General features: G+C 38.0%; 1 protein-coding gene across 5 annotated transcripts in view; it reads left to right on the forward strand.

Annotated features, from left to right (window-relative positions):
* Positions 1-24,462, forward strand: part of ADGRL3 (adhesion G protein-coupled receptor L3) — a 437,355-nt gene that overhangs the window by 289,439 nt on the left and 123,454 nt on the right. For all 5 annotated transcript variants that reach the window (XM_063455649.1, XM_063455651.1, XM_063455652.1 and 2 more), the window contains exons 13-20: positions 3,680-3,863; positions 5,577-5,699; positions 10,747-10,955; positions 11,986-12,162; positions 15,806-16,015; positions 17,815-18,035; positions 20,308-20,374; positions 22,275-22,366. In XM_063455649.1, coding sequence (XP_063311719.1) covers positions 3,680-3,863; positions 5,577-5,699; positions 10,747-10,955; positions 11,986-12,162; positions 15,806-16,015; positions 17,815-18,035; positions 20,308-20,374; positions 22,275-22,366 — 1,283 coding nt within the window. The remainder of the gene's footprint in view (positions 1-3,679; positions 3,864-5,576; positions 5,700-10,746; positions 10,956-11,985; positions 12,163-15,805; positions 16,016-17,814; positions 18,036-20,307; positions 20,375-22,274; positions 22,367-24,462) is intronic.

The raw sequence follows: 24,462 nt of genomic DNA on the forward strand, positions 1-24,462 counted from the left end.
CACACATCAACAACAATAATATGATAGCAGTTTTGTGCAAGAAAGGAGTTAGAATGTATTCACATATCGAAACAAATTCAAATTTGTAAATGGATAACATTTACTAACTCTATTTATGGTAATATAATAACAGCCTACACTAGAAATGCTTACAAATGAACAACTATGTTAATACTATGCTCACTGTAAAAAATTGTAGTCTCGCAGGAGATTTTTACACCTAATGATGAAGCTTAGCAGAGAAAACGGCCAAATGCCAAACTTTATAAACTTTTTCGCACAATTTGAACAGTCTTTAGAAAATAAAATAAGAAAAGTGAGGAAAAGAGGTAGGGAAGGAATCCTTATGAGATAAATAATTTATAAAACAAAAGGTGATGAGGTAAATGTAATGTTCTATCTAACATATTCTTATAGCCAAACACCCATATATTTGACCTGTTGCGGGGGGGCCTGAGTTTTACGTGAACAGGGGGAACTAGTATCCTACTGCCCCACAACCATGGTCAGTGGGTGACCGCTATGATTATAATAATGCAGAGGGTACATAATGTCCACTTCAGGTCCGCACATGTGGTTAGCATTTTAGCGGTCGAGGGCTATAATAATAAAGCTTGCCCCCCTCCCAAGCCTCCACTTGTGGATTGGGGGGCCTTTCGTGTCCCACTAAAGCACCTATCCATGTAAGTACCCAACCCCTGGTAATAAAAGGGGAAGCCTAATGCTCCATCATGCCCCCACCCATGGGGGCTTTAATGAATATACAAACAGTGGGTGGACTTCATTTATTTAATTTAGCAAAAACACTATGAAAATAAAACACTTGATTATGTGTGTGTGTGTGTGTGTGTGTAAAAAACCTTTTTTATTGGACTAACAGAATATTTTAATGAAAAGCTTTTGGGAGAACCTCCCTTTCTCAAGTGTAAAGCATTTCTGAGCAAGACGACACATAGAATTCAAAGTTGAGTTGTGATACAGGAGACATATATATATATATATATATATATATATATATATATATATATATATATATATATATATATATATATATATATATATGGACCAGTCAAAGTCTAAATATATTTACATTTAACCTTGGGGAATTCCTTTATTATTTTAGGGGCCCGATTAAAAAAAATTATAAAAATGTAAAAAAAAAAATACCCTTAATCTATCATAGGGAGAGTCTCCTCTCAGAAGCGGCTCTCCCTTCTGTGATATCATATGATCGCAGTCCAGTGCTTCTCACAGGTGTAGGTGGTTCTCCTCAAAGAGGCTTCCCAATTATGGCTGATGTTCCCTCCGGATCTGCCTATTCCCAAATTTATCTCTCACTATACCTGTTTTCTTAGGATACAATTATATTAACAAAAATATTGGAAAAATGCATCCCACCATTTAGCACATCCTGCTGAGCTTAAAACACGCTGTTAAGAATACAGACTGCGGTCACCAGTCATTAACACAAATTTCAATAAGAAGTCTCCTATAGTGTTGCAGTGAAATGAGTTAAACAGTGTGGACCAGAAAAATAGATATTTAACTCACTTTATTTATAAAATATAAAAGTATTCGAAGCTAGGAAACTGAATGGTCTGGCATGAAACAGCACATGATTAAGTGTGGGTTGACCACGCAAAATGTGTGAAGCGGTGGCAGTCTTGTCACGCTAAAGTGCTGTTTCCTGACTCTGTATAGTTCTCTATTTTCTAAATAAAGTTACTTGAATATATGTTTTACTGGACCACACTGTTTTACTCATTTTGCTGCAACACTGGTGGAGTCTACTCAAAAGCAGCATAACAGGAAGGAATTGTCTTGCTCACTCATTCAAGCTCACGCGTTCTTACTCTCTAATTCTCTAGAATCCATAATGTAATCAGAAAATAAATTGGCAGTTAAGGTAGCTTTTCCTGCCTATAGAATCTGGCAGAGTTGTCGGCAGTCAACCAAACCACTGCCATAAAAAAACTCTTGAGAAAAAAACGAGAAGCTATGGAAATGTATAGGTTGACCACCTCAATCCATGACTCAACCAGCACATTTTATAAAATATGAAACCCCTGGTTCACGGTCTTTCCCCTTTTTTCAAAACTGATAAATACCTCTCTCCACCACCCGTGCTCCTTTTTTTTTTTTCTTTATTTATATTTTTGGAGCACGACTCTGTCCTAGCAACTTAATCTTCATCATAGTAAAATAAATAATCACCAGAAAAGAATTTGCTTCCTTTCTGATAAATAGGAAGGTTTAGATAGTGGTCTCAAAAAAAGTGTGTAACTCCTCAAATCCCAGTAAATCAACCCACACCTTAGGCTGAAAAAGTAATAAAAAGAATAGGAATAGCAAAAAGAAAAAAAATCAAATTGCTGCAACAAGGAGATAGTTACTGTCACTTACAATTCTAAAATAGGTGTATTTAAAACCTCAGTATTTAAAATTTGAAATTTGCAGCAGTGGTACGTCTGCTAAACAATGTTTTACAATTAATTAGTAACAATTGCAATGATAACACTCAGATCTTCAATATACACAAACCAAATGGAAGTATATAAGTTGTGTCAATAAATAAAGAAAATTGTAACAATCCTTAATAATTTAAAACACCATAAATGAGCAGAACAGGCCTAATAAGTATTTAAGCTGTATGCTCCTATTTATGTACAGCTGGAATCCCATGTATTGAAACAGCAGGGAAAGCTGGCCAATGGGAGCACAATATTAGTCTAGTAACACACTAATAATAACATTTAATAGTATGGTACATATAAATAGTAACGTAATCCACTATGTGAAGCAATGTAGAAATGTATAATAAAACCTTTCTACATATGGGTCAAGTTTAAAAGTCGACAATGTTATCCATCCAACACCAGCCGTTGGTCTTCATAGTATAAAATGCAGAAACTTGTCTTTAAAAAAAAAAAAAAGGAATTTGATTCTAAAAATAAAATAAATATAATTGAATAAGTATTTAAAATCAAGTTTCACAGATGGCACAAAAGTATGGGAACCTTTTTCCGGAGTCTCACCACCCTCAGTCTTGATCCTCTGCTGTTGCTGACTGTCAGAAGCCGGCTTACAGACAGCTGCAGAGTCCTGTGTATCCAGTAGCTGAAGGGGAGATTGCCGCGTGCGTTCCACTTTGGCTCTCTTCCAGATTGGAACGCAAAGAGAGCCAAAGTGGAACACATATTTGTATATACTTCACCACTATTACACCATTTCTGAGTCAATACCCAACGTTTTGGCACTGTCCCTTATCTCTCATCGGAACTCTTGCCCTAAATTGTGTTTATCTCAACATATTTGATCATTTTTCTCACTTGTGTCTAATATCTAAAGCATGGGTCCTCAAACTCCGCCCCCCCCCCCCCCCCAGATGTTGCTGAACCACAACTCCCATGATTCTTTGAATTGCATAGATAGCCAGAGAATCATGGGAGTTGTAGTTCAGCAACATCTGGGGGGCCATAGTTTGAGGACCCATGATCTAAAGACTGTATCCCATTGCAAATAATGTTGTGGGTACTCCATTTGTTCTTGTTGTTGCCCATGGACTGATGGGAAATAAAGTACTTGTTGATTTCTAAGAGTGCACTCGTAATTTATTTCCTTTCTTTTTCTCCTTTCCTCTTTCAACTTTCCTTCTCTTTTCCATTTTCTGTCTTTGTAGGCAATGGTTGAGACGGTTAATAATCTACTCCAGCCCCAAGCTCAGAATGCTTGGCAAGACTTGACTGTAACTGACCAGCTGAGAGCTGCAACCATGTTACTCGACACTGTTGAAGAAGGAGCATTTGTATTGGCTGACAACCTCCTAAAAACGGACATTGTGAGAGAGAACACAGATAATATCCGTAAGTAAATCTATTTAATCATTGTATCTTAATTCAATGAGACACTAAGACACTTTATTTTACTCCTAAACTTATATATGTAATTTGAGAGCTACCGTGCTGTGAGCAGATGCCGTTAGAAGTATTATACCTTGATGGAACTTTCCAAACACCATAACTACAACAGACAGCTTTAGTGTTTATGGTGCCAAGAGTGTCCTAGTGCCTAAACCCCCACATATTCATACTGATTTGGAATGGGTTGGGGTCCATCAGGCCCTGCTACCTCCAGAGAGATGGAAGTAGTGTAGAGCAGGGCTTAGCTCATATTTTATAATATCATATTTAAAAATGTGGGTGCTTCAGTGTTTGTAGTGGAGGAGGGGAGCAGTGCCCAGCAGACCGAATGTAAGAAGTCAAGCTGTTCCAAAAATGGTCTGACTGGCTCCATGACCACTACAATGTGCTGTTTATGGTGCCTGGAGTGTTCCTTTGATATGACCTAATTTCCTTAGTAAAAAATGCATTATCGTGAATAGACGATAATTCATATTATATTTCTAAAATATTGTATTAATTAATTTTAATGGTGGCTGTCTTTTAAACTATAACACAAGGTTTTAACCCCTTAAGGACACGACATGTGTGACATGTCATGATTCCCTTTTATTCCAGAAGTTTGGTCCTTAAGGGGTTAATAGCACCCTATTTTTTTTTTACATGTTTTTGTATAAAGGTAACGTAGTACAAATTAAATATTGAAGACCTGGGAATGAGCCAGATAAATCTGCTTTTGAGAAAAAAATGCTCAGCTGTAATTTCATAAGAGTATATTATATTATGATATGCTTTTCAACATCCCTCTTGAATTGGCAAAGCCTTCGACGTCTTATTTATGTCTCATTAGATTTCATTTGTCATAAGTCTTTGAGCTAGACATGTAGGAGGCAGTGAAGATTATACATTATTGATTGCTTTGCACCTGAGATTCTGATCGTTTCTTTCTCAAATGTAGCAGTGAGGATGCATTGTGGAGATGTAATAGTTTTTTGTTTTTTTTTTTAAACGTGACAAAAATAACGAGTATTTAGTTGCAGGATATGGTCATATAAACTGCCATAATGCAAATGTACCCTGTTTTTGCAGTGCAAGGTTAAATAGGACCATAAAATGAGGCACCTGTGATGGAGGGGTACAAACCAAGGGACCTGGCTTAGAGCCTAGACTCCTAAATATATTTACATATAAAACCAGAAAGGCTGCACTGAACTCACCTAACTATATATATATATATATATATATGTATATATATATATATATATATATATATATATATATATATATAAACAATTTTCGTCACTGCACACAAGTTCAAAGTATTATAAATTGCCGGGTGCCAGCCAGGGCTCAGGTTGATTGATCCTGAGGAAAGTCCACAAGGGGGACTGAAACGTCGATCTATTTTAAAGAACCTAATAAAGAATTGAAGTTTTACTACAGACCATGAGTGCAGCTAAAATATGTTGTTACACATGTGTATATATATATATATATATATATATATATATAATTTATTATTTATATTATGTATCTACTATATAATATCCGCTATTTAAATACAAGAAAGGTGTTAACAAGATAACTATTCCCCATTGTACAGCGCTACAGAATCTGATGGCGCTATATAAATAAGAAAATAATAATAATAACATAATTTGTTTTTTTCACATATAGAACTTGAAGTTGCTAGACTAAGCACCGATGTAAATTTGGAAGATCTGAAATTTCCACAGGACCAAGAACACGGAAGCTCTATACAGCTATCCTCGAACACACTTCGACAGAATGGAAGGAATGGTGAGTGTTGCAATATTGTGGTGCGTAACATCACTGCTGTACAACAATGTGTAAAATATTACCGTCGTTCTATGACCTATTCTGTACTTTTTTGTAATTAAATGTTCTTTAGTTTTTTTCTTTTTTTTTTTTATGAAGCGCAGCAAGTATAATAGATTTTCATATTGGTAAGATAAGGTAGACAAAATGATATATATGTATAATTGAATGAAGAAGATAAGCAAATACGTTAGGTTAAATGTCCAAGCTTAAAGAATGAAAGAATTGCTTGGTGTGAGTTGACTTTGAGGGTAATCATTATTTTGGAATAGGTGCTAAGTGGATATAGGTTCACTTTCCAGATTCATTGTCATTGTGAGAAACAGTCATTCAATAAAGACCTAGACATCATGTGTGTGTAATCTCGCGATATTTGAGTATGACGACATATATGTTTGATAGTAAACATAATGGAGTACCGTTGCTGTTTAGGTCTGACAAAGTTAATATGTTCCCATAGTCTTTCTTTAAGGGGGTTGTTGTTCTATTCATGTAAAGACAACTTTTTTACTGTAACATGTATACTATTTGGTAGTTTGCATTTAACAATGTTCTTTATTTTGTATGCTTGTTAATTGTGATGGAAAATTGTGTAATCACTTAAAAAAAAGAAGAAAAGTAACACAATTTCTTTAAAAAATATTAAAAATCCTTTTTTTTCATGTTATTTATTTTGCAAACATTCTAGGGTTTAAAGAACCACTTTAGGGTCATGAACACAAACATGTATTCTTAACCCTATAGTGTTAAAACTACTATCTAGCCCCCCTGGTCCTCCTAAATATAGCAACACTGTCCTTTTATTCCAGTCTGCTGCTGCTGGCACTGCCCCTGATCTGCCTGCTTAGCTGACATCATCAGAAGTGTTGTTAAAAGGCCAATAACAATGCTTCCCCGTACTATTGGCTGAGACTGTCAAGGACGCAGATCAGGGGCAGAGCCAGCACAAGCCAAACACATTGAATCAATGCATCTCTATGAGAAAGGTTTAGTGTCTCCATGCAGAGGGTGGAATATCAGTGCAGCAATGCCCCAGGAAGCACCTCTAGTCGCCATCTGAGGAGTGGCCAGTAAAGGTATCCCTAGGCTGTAATGTAATCACTGCATTTTCTCAGGAAAAAAACTGTGTTTACTGCAAAAAGCCTGAAGGTAATGATAACACTCACCAGAATAAATACAATAAGCTGCAGTTGTCCTTTTAAATATTTTATTTAAAGAATCTGTCTTTTATTTGTTTGTTTTTTATTAATAGCTGTTTGTGATTAGACTTTACCTAAAAATTTATCATGTTTTCAAATAAAAACAACAAGCACGCTGTAGTGGTTATAGTGCAGGGAATGCTCTGACGCCTCCCACATTGCTAGTAGTCAAACCATTTTAGAATAGCTTGACTTCTTCTTACCTGGATTCTGCCAGGCACAGCTTTCCAATGTCTGAGAGCAATCAGCTGCAGCTCTCAGCACTGCAGGGCTTAGCTCAGGAAAGCTCCTAATTAGGGGCTTCGGGGACTCTTTTTGGGGAGGTGGGAAATGGTGTTTGGTGGACTCCACGTAAGAAGCCACACCGTTCTTAGACAGGACAATTCTGGAATCATAACCACTAGAGAGCACGGTTGTGGTTATGGTTTTCGGAGCATTCCTTTAAATTTAACCAATGTATTTGATTTCCATTATTTTAAACTTATTATTAAACCTTAAAACCAAAAATAAACATTTGCAACATATTCATTGGCATGATTTAGGTCATATTACCTCAAGAAAAATAATAATCTAAAAGTGCATACACAGACGACTGCTAAATAAATCTATTTACTCAAGAATTATGGTTATGCTGCAACTGTATTCTATCTTCACTGCCCATTAAACAATTTGAGACATTTTTCATGTAGATGGCGTATTGATTACTAATCCACAGAGCGCTATATATTTTTTGGTCAGCGGTACATAATTTTCCTTGGCCAATTATAGGATAATGGTGTTATTAACTGCTCCACATTTAATAAATTGTGCGGATTACTTGACAAATGTGTAAGTACAGTATATTTTTCATCTTACAACTGACAGAAATTTCTTGTCTGACTGGAAGAACTGTGAACAAAAGAGAAATTGCCTTTAACGTGAAACTGGCATTGCAGGATCACCTAATGCCATAATAGCTCCCGAAGCACTTAATATATAATTTATCATAAATATTTGGCAGCTGTAATACTAACATGCAGCCCTTCGCTCCAGCGCCACCATCTCGAGGTCCGTGGATATTGTGCTGTATCACTCATCCTCTGCTGCTGCCCCCCTGCCTGCTATAATTGACCCTGTTTGGGGGATACTTCCCTAAGTAGGGTGATCCTCTATGCTGACAAAGACATGCTGGCCTCATTGCCAGCACATTGGCATCAGTGCGTCTTATAATCCCCCTACTGGGGAAGTAACAGTGTGACAGTCGGCAAGAGAACTGCCTTTGGGGACGGTTCCCTTGCTCTCCCTTTCCCACAGTCCACTGGCACTCAGGGATTAATGCAGAGGATTTGGTAGGGGACCTGACATTAAAGAGCATTAAAAAAAAAATCGGTATATTTGCTAGCATTTCTAATATCACACAGTATAGATGAACTGTAATGTTCTTTACTTTAAAACCAAGTGGTGTGCATGATGACAGGTACACCTTATACCCATTCGGTATTTGTAATGTGTGTGTAGAGGAGAACAAATGCCCTCTATCTAAAGGACAGGGGGGGGGGAAACTGTGGCAAATGTCTACTGTATTTAGTCAAGTACCTCCACCCTCTGACTATGTTGGGTAGGGACCACTGCCTCCCTATTAGTTTAACCACCAAAAGGATGTGTGTTTTTACAACTAGGAAACTATTGCTGCCCAATGTCATATTTAGTTATTTAACACCCCAAACTGCTGGCCAAGAGGGGTGAATAGAGTGGGACAATTGGAAGGTCCATTTATTATTGAATTAACTATCCCCAACTCACTGCCATATTTCCTTTCCCCCTCTATACTCGCATTATTTCTTTGTCATATTCTATAGCTATAGTCCTCCATACATCTCCCCTTTTGTATATTTGCCATTTATGAAATTTTAGAAAGCAGCAAATTAACGTGAATAAAGAATGGTACAATTCCGTTTCTCAGATCAGACAACACATGTAAACTGACTCATCAGTAATCAATAAAATAAATTCTACTGTATTTCTATTTCCCACACCTTCGTCAGGAGGAGTTGGGCACCTGGAGAGCAACCATGAAACAAAATTGTGTCCAAGGAAGAGATGGGAGAAGTGCCTTAAGGTGTCCTTAGATATTAGCGATATGAAATAAAAAAGAGGGGACAATGGAGGAGTATATGGTGTAGTATGTCATGGACAACAATAGGTAGAGAAAAAGATGCACTTACGCTTTGTGGAGCTATCAGTTAGCTCTACTACAATACGCATGACTGATACAATCCAAACTTAAGGTTATAAGCTGCATCTCTTGCTCCAGAGAACGTAGAGTAACAAAACAGAGTAGGAACCTATACAGTGTGTTATGTCAGAAAGGTATTGGCTGGTTCAGTAAGTAAGTAGACTTGCACTCACTGTCATGCCTTAATTCTGGTATCCTCTTACTTCCGGGTTCCACGGAGCTTAGCCACACCCCCTTATGACACGGTCTCCTTACTTAATGCGACCGCACCAGCTGATAGACGCTGGATTATTGAACTACGTACCGCACTCACGAACCGGGTACAAACTTCTCTGTGAAAGCCATCTGTTACCGGACCGGACTGGAAGACTACTCACGTTCCCTTCACCTCTCCTCATCCTCGACTAAAGCCTGAACTCTCTACACACATATCATTGGATATAACCGCCTCTGAGGAGAACTAGGGAACCTGTTTTCTCTTTACCGGAAGCTAAGTAACATTAAACCTCTGTGATAAGAGTTACATATCTAAAGCCTTTATTGCCTGTTACCAAAGTCTTATTATCAATCAACCCAGCTACAGCTATCTTCAACCTATCCACTATTCAAGTTAGCTGCACCTGTCTTGCTTCAGAACAAACTATTGTAATTGCTTATCATCTAACTTGTTAACTCAACAAACAGACTCTAAATGATTCAGAACCTGCTAATTGCAACCGTTTATTATTTAAAGCTACAGTGCCTGTAATTCTGGAGTTAAGCAACCGTTTATTATTTAAAGCTACAGTGCCTGTAATTCTGGACTTAAGCAACCGTCTATTATTTAAAGCTACAGTGCCTGTAATTCTGGACTTAAAGTCACAATATCTTATAATTGTTCTAATAAATATTCAAGCTCTAAGAAGTCTGCAGTTGTGTTCCTTCATAACAAATGTTAAACGTGACACTCACGTGCTATGGAGCCTTTTAATGGCTCCTGTTTATCAGCCTAGAGTGGTATAATCCGAGCATGGGGATTATGGGTGACATGGAGTCCTCTCCGTCAGAGTATATACAATAGATCCACAGGGCTTGGGTGGTGTATTTCTCACCAAGGAAATTATTTTCTGAAGTGCATCTCTTTCTCTGCCTATTGTTGTCCATGACATATTACACCAAATACTCATCGATTTTCCCCTGTTTTTTATTTTATACTAACATCTAGAAGCACCTTATGACTTTACTTCTACCCCTCCCTTGGACTCATCTCTATGTAACCGGAAACAAAAGGTTGGGTGTCGAGCTGCCTATCTCTATCTCAACAGTATTTTTTATCAGTCGACCTACTGTTCTATTTTGGTTTCTAGTACAAGACATAATTGCATGGCCGCTGATAAATGCTGCATAAATTGAGATTTGAGACTTATTGGTAATTCCTGCTCTTATATGCCAAATAAGCATCAGGTTAAAGTGAGTTATTAAAATTTTAATATAACATGTGCTTTTCAACTGATTTAAAAAAAAAGTTGACATATTTATATGCAGACATTTTTAAATTAAGAAAGTTCACTGTAATTTTAATTCTTTAACTGATTTCCCACTTTTAAACTTTCAGGAGAAATAAGAGTCGCATTCGTCCTGTACAACAATCTGGGTCGCTATCTATCTACAGATAATGCCACCATGAAATTAGGAATGGAAGCCTTAACGACAAATCATTCCGTCATTGTCAATTCTCCTATTATTACCGCGGCAGTTTATAAAGAATCAATCAGCAAGGTCTACTTGGCTGATCCAGTGGTGTTTAGTGTCAAGCACATTAAGGTAAGGGACGGCCATTGAAATTAAGATGCTTATGGCTAAAATAGTGATTATGATTAAATCATAACAAAGTATTGATTTATAATAAAATAATGATTGTGAATCGATATTTCGGCGAAATATTCAAAAAATACTAGCAGCTTTCAGTTAAGAATGCTAAATCCTTTGAAATTGAATTAATGTTGAATATCAGTCAAATGTGCTTCACACCGTAATACCGTAATATATACATATAAATCGTTCCATATGTTACAATGCAGTAAGTTATTTAATGAACTAAACTGGATACAATTTGTTGAAAGTATTTGTATTGTATCTGTATTTGAATTAAGCAAAATTGGGCTACATCAAGCTGTAATGGATGTGTTACTCCGAGTTCTGCCTTTAAAAACTACATGAAGATTTAAAACCAATCATTTATGTTGTAGCACTTTTTTATGAAACAAGTAATGTATGCAGACCGCAATCCTTTTTCATCATCTATTGCGGCCTATTATTTAGTAATTTCTGATATATATATATATATATAATAGACAAGGTCCAGCGCACTCACTCATCCACTAAACAGCAACTTCAATGCTGACAGATTTTATTTGTTTTTTTAAAAACACCTATGTACAGTATATGATCATACAATGCATAAGCCTGCCACAACGTTATTGTACCCCATTCTTGGCAGGTCCTACTCTAAAAGCCTAATGTCTGTCGGAGTTGGATAGACTCCCAATTATATATATATATATATGAAACCAGGTGGCTGCACTCACCTGAACATGCATAAATGGGGTGCTGCTGGGGCCAGTTTATACAATACACAAAATCCAGTGCACTCACTCATGGGTACACCCCAAATGCACACCTCTTAGTTTTGGGAGGAATGCATGTATGTAGACAAATTGAGTACAGATATTTATAGTAAAATACCTGTTACTGAATGTGATGAAAAGTATACCAAGACAAGAAATCTTTTAGGCTCTCTATTTCCCTTAAAGTATGATTAGAATATAAAATATATATATTTATTTATTTTTAGCAATCTGAAGACAATTTTAACCCAAACTGTTCATTCTGGAGTTATTCCAAAAACAACATGTCTGGACATTGGTCAACGCAAGGCTGCAGACTTTTGACAACTAACAAGACACATACAGTATGTTCTTGTAATCACTTAACCAACTTTGCTGTGCTTATGGCACATGTTGAGGTTAAGGTAAGCAATATTATATTTACTATCTTTTTGTTTACATAATTAATTTACTACATAGTGCCATGTATGTACTTGTGTGTATCATGTTTAATTACATACCATATGCTATTCAGTAATAATACATAAGGTTATTTAGTATTTTAAAGTTGTGGCATGCTCATAGTATGCAGTTCTTCCCTTGGACTGTATATCTGAATGATATTTTGTAAAGATTAAGAGAATATTGCACACATCAGTTATCCTGGGAATACTTCCAGCAGGCTGCTCTAAACAGGGTGGACCAATATCCCATACAGAATATAGTCAGGGCCGGTGCAAGGATTTTTGGCTGCACTTGGCATGATGCATTTTGCCGCCCCCATCTCCCACCATTAAAAAAATAAATGTGTCTTCACCTGTGTGTCTTGTAACCCCCCTTTTGATTTTCTTACCCTCTTTAGTGTATTTTATCCCTCCTTTACTATGTCTTACACCCTCTTGTTTGTCTCTTTTAACCCCAGTTGTGTATCTCTTTCTTCCCCTAGCCCCATTGGGTGTCTTACCCCTGCACTCTTTTTGCATGTCTCTTTCTTCCCCTCAGCCCCTTTCCGTGGCTCTCTCCCAATTCGCAATTTGTGTCTTTTTTCATGCAATATGGACATAGATATATAGCAACACAAAACCATACAGGCACTCAGCCATAGAGATTTGCAGGCACTCAATCAAACAAATACAGGCACACAGCCATGCAATCTACACATACAGGTACAATGTCATACAAACACAGACACATTCAGACACTGTCATACAGACACAGGTATACAAAGACATACATACACAGGCTTCTAGTCATACAGATACAGGCATACAGAGCAGGGGCGGATCCAGAGCCTAATCTCGGTAATGGCACTGGTAGTGGGTTGTAGTAGCTGTAATTGAAAAGTTAGGGGATGTAGTAGGGAGCTAGGGGCTGTAGTGGGGGGACAGGGACTGTAGTGGAGGGTATGGGCTGTAATTAGGGTGTTAGGAAATGTGGTGAGGGGATAGGGGCTGAAGTAGGTTGATGGCTACAATTTGGGAAAGGGGCTGTGGTGTGGAAGATATGGTTTGCAATTGGGGCAAAGGGCTGTAGTGAGGGTATGGGGGCTGTGGTGGTGGGGGGACTCTGGTGAGGAAGGGGGACAGGGGCTGAGGAAGGGGGACAGGGGCTTAGTAGGGGGACAGGGCTAAGGAAGGGGGACAGGAGCTGAGGAAGGGGACAGGGGCTGAGGAAGGGCACAGGGGCTGAGGAAGGGGGACATGACTGAGTAGGAGAACAGGGCTGAGGAAGGGGGACAGGGCTGAGAAGGAGGACAGGGCTGAGGAAGGGGGGCATGGCTGAGCAAGGGGGACAGGGGCTGAGTAGGGGGATAGGGTTGAGTAGGGGAACAGGGACTGAGGAAGGGGAACAGGGGCTGAGTAGGGGAACATGGGCTGAATAGGGGGACAGGGCTGAGGAAGGGGGACAGAGCCAGGGGCTGTAGTGGAGCTTCTTAAAAAAAAGTAGATTAATTTTAAAAAAGCACAAACCTGAAAGTGTATTTCCACCCCTCCCTGAGACTTGCCTTGGGCCAGGCAGGGGTGGGACAGGATCTGCAGTCTGCCAGCACACAGCAGCCAGTGAAGTCGGCCTCTCCTGGTGATGTCAGGAGGAGGGGGCATGACTTCCTCTGCCCTTCTCCCAGACTCCCCAGCGGTCCCGGGAGAAGAGCAGTGGAAGTCACGCCCCCTCCTCCTGACATCATCAGGAGAGGCCGGCCGACTTCTTCTCTATTCTGGCTGCAGGGAGACAGGTAAGTTGAAAAATCAGAGTCCCCTGATCTGGCGCCCTAAGGGTGCGCCGGCCCTGAATACAGTAATGAAAAAGTGAAGGTTTATTTGATAGCCAGTCTTTATTTGGAGTGCAGAATAGAATACAACGTTTCAGCTCCCCTGAGCTTTTGTTAAGTTTCAGGGAAGTATGTTCCTCTTATCTTATCTCCTCTGTCTAGCTCACTTTACATTGACAAAATATTGAGTAAAACCTTTATTTTATTATACAGTAACACCTTGTAATATTTCAGGTAATGTCTAAAATATTAGTGAAGTAGAAGTATTATTTGGTGATAATGGTTCACGAAAGACTACATGCATAACTAGTGTATGTTAATCCATCTCTAGCTAGAGAGATAGAACATTTCTAGTGTGCTGCAGTGGTAAAGGTGCTTGGAGTGTACTTTTAAGTGACATTGTAAGCATTGTAACTACTTCATATCGTTGAAGTGGTTATAGTGTCCTCTGGCGCCGTCCTTCCATTCAATGTTAAACGCTTTTAATGTTTTAATTCTAAACGAAAGTGACCAGCATCCCAACTCCTCAGTGCTGTTTGGAAAATTGATAAAGCTTTAGTTTGAGGAGGAAAGGGCAGTTGTGATTGGCACTGAGTCAGTGTGAGAGTGTCAGCTGACTTCTTTTAACCTATCATAGTGCCCATTTCTAGTATAAATTGGTTTGTCTAGACTAGAGGAATGTGTAATCTCTGCCCTAGAAACCCTCCACTAGGGACCAGGGGCTTTGGGTGGCCAGGGACCTTTGTGTAAACTGCCTAAAAGAGGTTTAACATTAAATGGAAAGACAGTACCAGGGGGCTGAAGACATTATATTAATTCAATAATATTAAATGATTATAGTGCCTACAGTGTCCCTTTAAAGGGGAACTATCACTCTGAAAATTACACCACTGAATAAAACATTGAAAATCACCTATAATTTGTGTTATACTTGTTTAAGATGCTCAATTTTATTTAAAATTTATTAAAGGGACACTTCAGGCACCCAGACCACTTCTGCCCATTGGAGTGGTCTGGGTGCCAACTCCCATCACCCTTGACCCTGCAAGTGTAATTATTACAGTTTTTATAAACTGAAATACTTACCTTGCAGGGTTAAGTCCTCTGGCTTTTTAGAACACTAAAGTGCATGAAGACCTCCAGCGTCTCCGGAATCCCCATAGGAAAGCATTGAATAATGTTTTCCTATGGGGAGGTCTAATGCACGCGCGGCCGTTGCCGCCAATGTCAGCCGGCGGGGGAGGAGTGTGGGCGGAGCCTGACCCAGTGCCGAGGGACATCGGCGCTTGATTCAGGTAAGTCACTGAAGGGGTTTTAACAACATGGGATGGGGGGTGGGAAGGAAGGGGGATCCTGCAGTGCCAGGAAAACGGGTTTGCTTTCCTGGCACTGGAGAGTCCCTTTAAAAGATTTAGCAAATAATGTCATAATCCAGTTCAGATAAGGCAAAGCTATATTGCAAGTAAGGCAGAGAATAAGAAACATAATTGCATTCATCCTGTTCTCTGTATGCCTTATCTATGCTAAAGCCAGGTTCTAAAGGCAGACTTTGTAACAATAATTAACAGAGAGCTAAGATGGAGACGTCATTTTATTTTACATGACAAATTTAACCTGTGTGCGCATGAAGTTTGGATCAAAAGCATTACGCTTATTTCAGTATGGTGTAAACATGCATAATGGTTTTTGTACTTATCTTTTTATAAAGATACAGCTGTCATACTTGAAAACAAAGCACAGTAATTTCACTAAATACTCTTTTTTTTTTTTTTCTTTCTTCTATCTTTCCTTCATTTTAGCACAATGATGTGGTTCATGACCTTCTCTTAGATGTAATTACGTGGGTTGGAATCCTGCTTTCCCTTGTCTGTCTTCTGATATGTATTTTCACATTCTGTTTTTTCCGTGGCCTTCAAAGTGATCGCAACACCATTCATAAGAATCTTTGTATTAGCCTTTTTGTGGCTGAATTGCTTTTCCTTATAGGCATCAACCGAACCGATCAGCCGGTAAGATTTTATTTATTAATTTTAAAAAATCATGTTGTTTTGTTAAGAATCGTAATAAAAATATTTAATACAAATTACAGTCAAGATATGGAAAAAAAAGGGTAGGTATGTACGTCAATAACCAGACAATAACCAGAGTTATTCTAGTTTAACTAGATATGCAAACATCAGTGTCCATTAATTACATTAAGAGGATGGGATGAGTATAATAAAGCATGTTGCAGTAGCCTAATGTCAGGGGATAATGTAAGTGATATTTTTAGATTCAGGCATGCTGTTTTGCATTAGGCTTACGTGAAGAGTAAAACAAAGTGCAGTAAATAATGATGAAGACTATTAGGTTGTAGGAAAGGCTGTGGTTCTGAGGGAGTCCATCAATTCAGTTCTGTTTTATGGAAATATTAGCAAATGCTCAACTTCTTCTTAATTATAATTTTTTTAAAATCAGAATTTTAAAACTAAAAACAAACTAAAATTGTTAGACAAATTGAGGATTAAAATAAGACATATAACAGTAAAAATAAAATTGGCAAACAATGCACTAAGACTGTTTGCAGTGTGTTAGCTGAGGAAATGTCTGAGCGTTCAATGGCCCTGACTGTAGCTGAAACTTAAAGGCTTACTCCAAGAACCATGACCACTTTCGTGATCTGAAGTTGTCATGGAGCCTTGAATCTCTATGTGCGTTTTTTAGCTTTGAAACACTGCACAAATAAAAATGAATGCCTTTACTGATGGAGGTGTAACTCAACCACCAGCCGCATTACGGTGTCATCAAACAGAACAGAACAAGAGTTCCAGGCTGGCTAATGTCAATTTTGATGCACAGATGCTTATTGATTAGCTGAGATAGTCAGCTGATGCTTTCAGTCAATCAATGAGTGGCAACTCTGCAGAAGCCGGAGGTCGTGAATATGCCTACAAAGAAGATAGGAGCCTGGTGAGACCCAGGTACGAGGAAAACCCGTCACAAAACGTTTTGCTAAATTACCGGGCAACGGGGCCAGGGTACTCCTGACATCATAACCACCTGCTGAAGTTAGGAGATATTCATCAAGGGAGATCTAGTCCACACCATCTGGAGTGCTGATGGTTGCATACCCCTGGTCTAAAGAATGTTTTTAAAGGGACACTATAGTCACCAGAACAACTACAGCTTAATGTAGTTGTTCTGGCGAGTATATTCATTGTATGCAGGCATTTTCATTTACATTGCCCCTAGGGACACCTCCAAGTGCCCACTCCTCAGATGGCCACTGGAGGTGCTTCCTGGCTCAGTGCTGCACAGTAGGCAGCAGTGCTGTTCAGTGTCTCCACGCTCTGCATGGGGATGCTGAATTTTCCTCACAGAGATGCATTGATTCAATGCATTACTATGAGGAGGTGCTGGGAAAGCATTGGATTGGCTAAAAATCGGCAATTCTGATTATGTCACCAACCGGCGGAGCCATGTAGCGCTGGAAATAATGAGTTTTATTAACTATTAAGGGTGTTAAGAGAGGGGGAAGCCACCTAAATTTTGTGTTTTGCACTATAGGGTCAGGAATACATGTTCCTAACCCTATAGTGTTCTTTTAATGGTTTATATATTCCTTTCCCCAAAATAAATCTCTCAGTTGAGAGTGATGTTTTACCTGGGTATTTTAAGTGTCTCTTTGCTGTATTTTACAAGAAGTTTGGTTATTCTACTTTCTTTTTTTTAATTAATTGTGAACCTAATGCATGTTCATTGTCTATGTGAAAATATATTTATGGATTCTATAATTGTTTTATGTTTTTTAATGTCCTGTCATTTCCAGATTGCATGTGCAGTATTTGCTGCCCTCCTCCATTTCTTCTTCTTGGCGGCTTTTACTTGGATGTTTCTAGAAGGAGTTCAACTCTATATCATGCTCGTTGAGGTCTTTGAAAGTGAACATTCAAAAAGAAAATATTTTTATGTTGTGGGCTATGGAATGCCTGCGCTTATTGTGTCTGTATCTGCAGCTGTAGATTATAGAAGTTATGGAACAGACAAAGTGTAAGTATTAAAATAAAAAAAATATATATATATTTAAAGTAATCTGAAAAAAACATGAAAAAACAAATATATGCCATTATTGAACTATGTATATGTTTTTGTGGCCTTCTTTTTCTGATTTTGTCTTTATTTTCTTATTATTTACCAACCAGTAAATTGTGATAATTTATTTGTATTGCAAAGGTTAGGATAAAATAGCAAATAAGCTAGGTATTTGGCTCAGCTAGTTTGACTTTAAATTTGACATTTTTCTTGACTTCAGTTACCTAAAATTCCTGCTTTTAAAATATACCGGTGTATACACATTTAAAATATGTAACTAATCATTTATCTATTTTGTTTTTTTTACTGCCCAAAATGTTAGGGGTTACTGGACCTGGGATGTTATGTTCCATGGTTTTATATGGAAATTGTTGGAATTACTTGTTTATTTTTGGGATTTCTGTTTCCTGTATGCTTGTAATGGAGCTCCCTTACTCTGACTGAGTATCTTTGCTAAGTAAGCTTCCAAGTTCCTAGTCGGATCCACTCGCAATATTCCCACTGAGTTGATATTGGCCGCTTTTAGATGGATTCAATGTCCTTCAGACTCAGTTTTAATGTCCACAGAAGTAAATGTTAGCCGAAATTGTCCCCCAAACGTAAGCTGACATTTTTTAATGTTAAAACAGAAGATACTCTATTGCACACCAACTAAATATATTTATACAGTTTAAATGTGTATTCACCCTCCAGGAGGTGACCCACATAGCACAATACAATTCCTTCCCTGGCCCCTCTGTCTGGACTGATAAGAATTAATATCAGATTGGGGATTAATGAATCTCTCAACCACTGTGTGACAGCCCCAAAGCCTCCTTCCCCAAAACAGCACCCACACAACCCATACATTCCTAGTTAATTCATCCCCTCAGCTACCAGCTGTCAAGAGTGACTGTATTGGAAGTACCTAGCCCAAGCGACATCACTTTAACCCCTTAAGGACAAATGACATGTCATGATTCCCTTTTATTCCAGAAGTTTGGTCCTTAAGGGGTTAAAGAATCCCCAGGTTGCGACCAATCTCTGATCCGGCACAAAATTTTGAGGCATATCTGGTGCCCCCAGAAAGGTAGGTTTTGTACATTAGTTACAAAAAGATATGGAAGGGCTGCGCCAAATAAGGGTAGATAGTCCGGTAAAGTATTGATAGGGTGCCAATAGATGGTCTAGGATACTTGATAGAGTTCCTCTGTGGATGCGTCTAGTGTAGACCGTTCCGTATATGTAAATACAAGAGAGGTAGAGGCGACTAATGGTATAGTATGAAAGTTCAGGGTGTGATAGGTAACAAAATGTAGAGAACTCACATTCAAGAGAGCTATGGCCAGCTCTGGTGTGGATTGCGTACAGCGGTATAATCCCCGCTTATAGGATATGTAGGGAGGGGGTCTCCGTCAACACCGTCTGGTAGTCCAGAACTCGGAAAAGAAAGACAGAAAGCGACAATAGTGCTCTCAATTTTGATGTGGTTCAGTGTGCAGATAAGAAGAGGTAAAAAACTCACATTTGAGGGAGCTATGGCCAGCTCTGGTGTGGATAGCGTACAGCGGTATAATCCCCGCTTATAGGATTTGTAGCGGCGATATGTCCGTCAGCACCGTCTGGTGATCCAAGGCTCCAATATAGAAAAATAAAAAGCAGCAATAGTGCTCTCAATTGTGATAGGTTAAGAGAGTAGTAGAGGAAATAAAATAATACTCACAAAGATAGAGCAGAGGTACTGCTCTATGGATAGGCGCTGGTGGTATGATCCCCACCTAGGATTTCTTGGAGTACTGGAACTTTAAAATTGCCAGTGGAAGTAAAAGTAACCAGGAAAGGTTAAAATGCCAGGAATAGGTAAAAAAAAGTTTAAAGTGCATAGAGAGTGCAATAACAAGAGAATTGGTACAATAAAGTAGCCAAAAAACTTTTATTGATCTAAAGTACACAATAAAATACAGAATTAATAACCATAAACGCGTTTCACCATAAGTGGCTTCTTCAGAATTTTTTTGTACATTAGTTCCCTGTCAAACAAGAAAATGACTCCACCTAGAAATAAGAAAGGGACCTAGTCTGGGTGTTATGCCCACTGCCTGTGAAACAGAATGGTTCTACTTTGTAAAGGTATATATAGAAACACACATACATAATGTGGCCTTGCAGTTTGTAGTAAAATTGATATATTCAAAATTATATTTGTGTTGTTTTTGTTTGTTTATTAATTAATTAAGTTATTTTTTTACAGATGTTGGTTACGACTTGATACCTACTTTATTTGGAGTTTCATCGGACCAGCAACGTTAATAATCATGGTAAATTTTGTTAGATTCAACATTTTGTGACAAAAAAAATAACTTTTACTATCTGTGGTGTTATCCAAAAACAGAAACACAAAGTCTTGCACAGTATTATGATCCAAGTCCACGAATGAGCAAATTGTCATAGAATGTCATGTCTATACTGTTATATATTGTTAAAAAAAATCCTTCTCATAGTTGTAGGTGAAAACTCCTTTTTTTAAGATTGAGCTGGTGACCTTGATAGAGTTCTGTTATGACAGGTCGTTAGAGAGTATTAGTACCGTGCATACTTTTAAAATGCCTTTTTTAACGTAAACAAATGTAATAATAAAAGCCATCCATTATAAACTAAAATAAAAAAAATATATATTTTTTATTTTTGTTGTCCACCAATGCCCTTTTTCCAAAATATCCTTCCTGAAAATAGATTACACCGTCCAACATTACACCGCATAGTGCATTAAATAATGTTGGGATTTCACCATTGACTTATAAAAAGGCATTATTTTTTATTGTGAATTAATACCCCTTTCTATTTTTGCCATTTCTCGCTGACCCTGTAGTTGCCGACTTATCTCATTTTATTCATCTGTTTTGTCACATAATATTTCCCATTCTCACAGTAGAAAACTGCCCGTCTCTAATTTATTTTGTGTCATTAAGTTTGTATATGTGTATATAAATGAAACCATATTAGGAAACTGTGCATGGTGGAAAGAAGTCTATTTTTGGTCTGCGAAGCCGTGGTGAAGCTCGAATTGTTTCTAAGTTAATCAGAAATTACACTGTATTATAGTCTTTCAAGTGCTCTCTCACTTGAACAATGAAAAACAATCAACCTCATTAGTAATCAGCAGATCCAGAGAATTGCCTATTCTTGCTAATGCTTTTACTAATTGAGAAGTGTAATTTAACAGGCTCGTTTATGCCCCATCTTAACTGCTAGTCCCTTGTCTTTTCATTTTGTTATATACGCCAGGCTTAGCACAATGAAGAGAGCTTCCAGCTACAGAGAGAGGCAGGAAGTAGCACCCAGCAAACCCGAGTTAAGAAGTCAAACTATTATCGAACAGCTTGACTACTTATTCTGGAACCATAACCACTTAAACACATGCATTGTCAGGTCCTCTGGAGAACAATATATATAGTCTCATTCAGAAATCATGGTTGTCAGTAAACTGAATGCAGCTGTGGTATGGCTGCTATCAACTTACTATGTAGTTCCAGCTAGAGGTGGACTACATACCCCATACAATTGTTGGGGCTTGTGAGATAGAGAGGCACAATGACATGTAGAGGTATATTCTGCTCTGATATAAGAGTTTTTTTTCCATTTCTCTAAAGATAAAAGCTGGCCAGAGGTTTTTACTCTATATGTGCAACATTATCAACAAGAATGTTCCTTACCAGTGCCAATCTAACGGTCCGAGCTGGGTCTCCTCCTGTATCCAAACAGTCACATTTCTCTAGAATGTGAAACCATGATCTTCCCGTACTCCAGATTTATATAAACAGGATCTATATTTTTTTTTTAACGTATGGACTCAATAATGTTTCAACCCAAAATGGGATCTTTGTCTCATGTTACATTCATCATTAAACTAAACTAACAGGCAGATTATATCATTTAGATGAGGGAAGATGAACAATACAACCTCTGGCACTCCAGATATTGTGGCCTACTTCCCCCATAATGCTCTTACGCCCATAAAGCTGGTGAAGGATCACGGGAGGTGTTGTCCAAAACAGCTGGAGTGCCGAAGGTTGCCTGTGCCTGGTATAGACCTTTGAATTAACTAATTTAAATACCGTAATTTAAAATAACAAACATCAAAGATTTTAATATTAACATGCAATTGGTGTCTCCAAGTATATCATTAATTATACATCGTAATTATGTTTTGTATTGCAGCTTAACGTGATCTTTCTTGGAATTGCTCTTTTTAAAATGTTTCATCACACTGCCATATTGAAACCTGAATCAGGATGCCTTGACAATATCAAGTAAGTGACATACTATTTTAGTTTACCTCTCTATTACCCCTGATGTACATTTTATAGTTACAGTTCATGCCTAACATCAGATTTACCGATAGAACACTTGCGGAACCGAGTTTTATTCATATTCAACCAATGTTGAAAAACAGTAGAAGATTTTGGGGTTTTATGTATAACGGAAAAATATAATGCATGATGTGACTGACACTGTGCTATATAAGCCTCTCATTTAATATGCACATCACCCTTCTCGAGATTGGTGGTAGTCACCCTCTTGGGCAACAGCCATTGGCTGGCGTCCTTAATTCAGTCTTGTCGGTTTTTGGGCCCTTCAGTCTAGATAACTATGGCTTCCCTTTAGTTATGATAGACAAGTCCCTTTTCCTTCTTTTCAAAAATGCAAGAATTAATTGTCATTGGAGACAGAACCTTAACTGGACATATGACCTATGTGGGTTTTCATTCTATTTCTCAAACTCTTGCATTACTAGGATTGTGTGAGAAGGTCTAAAGAAGGAGAAGTAAGGACAGTGTGTCTTTTCTCCTTGTCCCAACTTATGACAAATGGAAGAATTTGTTTACAGTAGCATCTGTAAATAGTGCACTGCCTAGGAGTTTGACTTACTTTTGTCCTAAGATATTATTTATATGTCATGAGAGGGGCTCTGGAGAAATATACCCAGTTTGTGTCTCCACAGCCCCTTTCCCTGACTATTGAGAAGTACCAGTGTTCTATAGATGTCCCTTGACTGATGAATAAAAATAAACTCCAACTTTTTACACCTTGGCTATTTGGAATATATACGGCAGTATCTTTTGAGCATGTGCTTGAGAGTGTCTCATCTATGTGCTTCTGGAAATATGTGTTTGTGATTTTTTTTTTGTTTCCAATGTTTTATTTTTTGTTAATAATTTACAAAATACATTAAAAAAAGTACAGTATATTAGTTTACATATACGCAACAGATATCACTAATAGAATGTGCATTCATATACAATTGGGAGGCAGAAAGAAAAACAAACAAACCTGTCAATACACAGTATTTCACAGTTTATAAACACAAGCATGATCATATATTATGGAACAACCACAAGTACTCATAACATTTGGATGTTAGAAGTAGGAAGCAAAATAAATGTTGTCTCTATATCTACTACTTAAATTTGCAATTATCACAAGCCTCATTTAAGCAAAATAATCTATCTTGACATGCTTATACAGAAATCGCTAATGGAGGGGGTAGGGAGAACAAAATGAAGGGATAAAAGTATGTATGTGTGATTTTGTGTGTCTGGGAATGTGTATCGCTGTGTGTGCCTGAGACTATGTATCTGTTTGTGCATCTGTGAGGGGATCTGTGAGGGGATCTGTGTGTATATGTGCTTGGGACTATGTTTCTGTGTTTGTGTCGTGCAATGTGTTTAAGTGCTTGTTAAGTGTGCCTGTGTATATTTAGAGGTTTTTAACTGTTCATCTATGTTCGTGTAAGTGTATGTCATAGAGTATGTATGCCTGGATTTGTATGTGTTTGTGACTATGTTTCTGAATGTATGTTGTCTGGGTTGCTATGTGTAAGTGACTGTGTTTCTGTGCGTGTTTTTGCCTATGCTATGCCTGGGAGTGTGAATCTCTAAATATGTGTGCTTATGTCTGGAATATGTACAATCTAGAATTGCCAGGGACAGGGATGCATAACAAAGTATGGGCAGTAAGTAGCCATTCATTTACTTACACAAAGCAAATTATAATTTACATACACACACAGACACTCAGCTCACACCAGAATACACAGTTCTCTTTCTCTCTTGCTCACACAAACATTTTGTTAATTAAGCAAACAGAACATGATGCCCTTGGTATACTTACATTCAGCTGTACAAAGGAGTGGAGGGTGCATCCCCCCACTCAGAACATACATATCATAAGATGGATAATGAACACATACTAGTGCACTAAAACATATAAAAACACTGCTACGTAGTACTTCACAAATACATCTTAACACGAGGAGGTGTGAAATTAGGAGAGGGACAAGGGGTTTACAATTGTTAGGTTTTGACATTATCCAGATGTATCCATCATTACCATATAAAAATGTACA

This window comes from Pelobates fuscus, chromosome 5, assembly GCF_036172605.1.
Source record: "Pelobates fuscus isolate aPelFus1 chromosome 5, aPelFus1.pri, whole genome shotgun sequence".
NCBI lineage: Eukaryota > Metazoa > Chordata > Amphibia > Anura > Pelobatidae > Pelobates > Pelobates fuscus.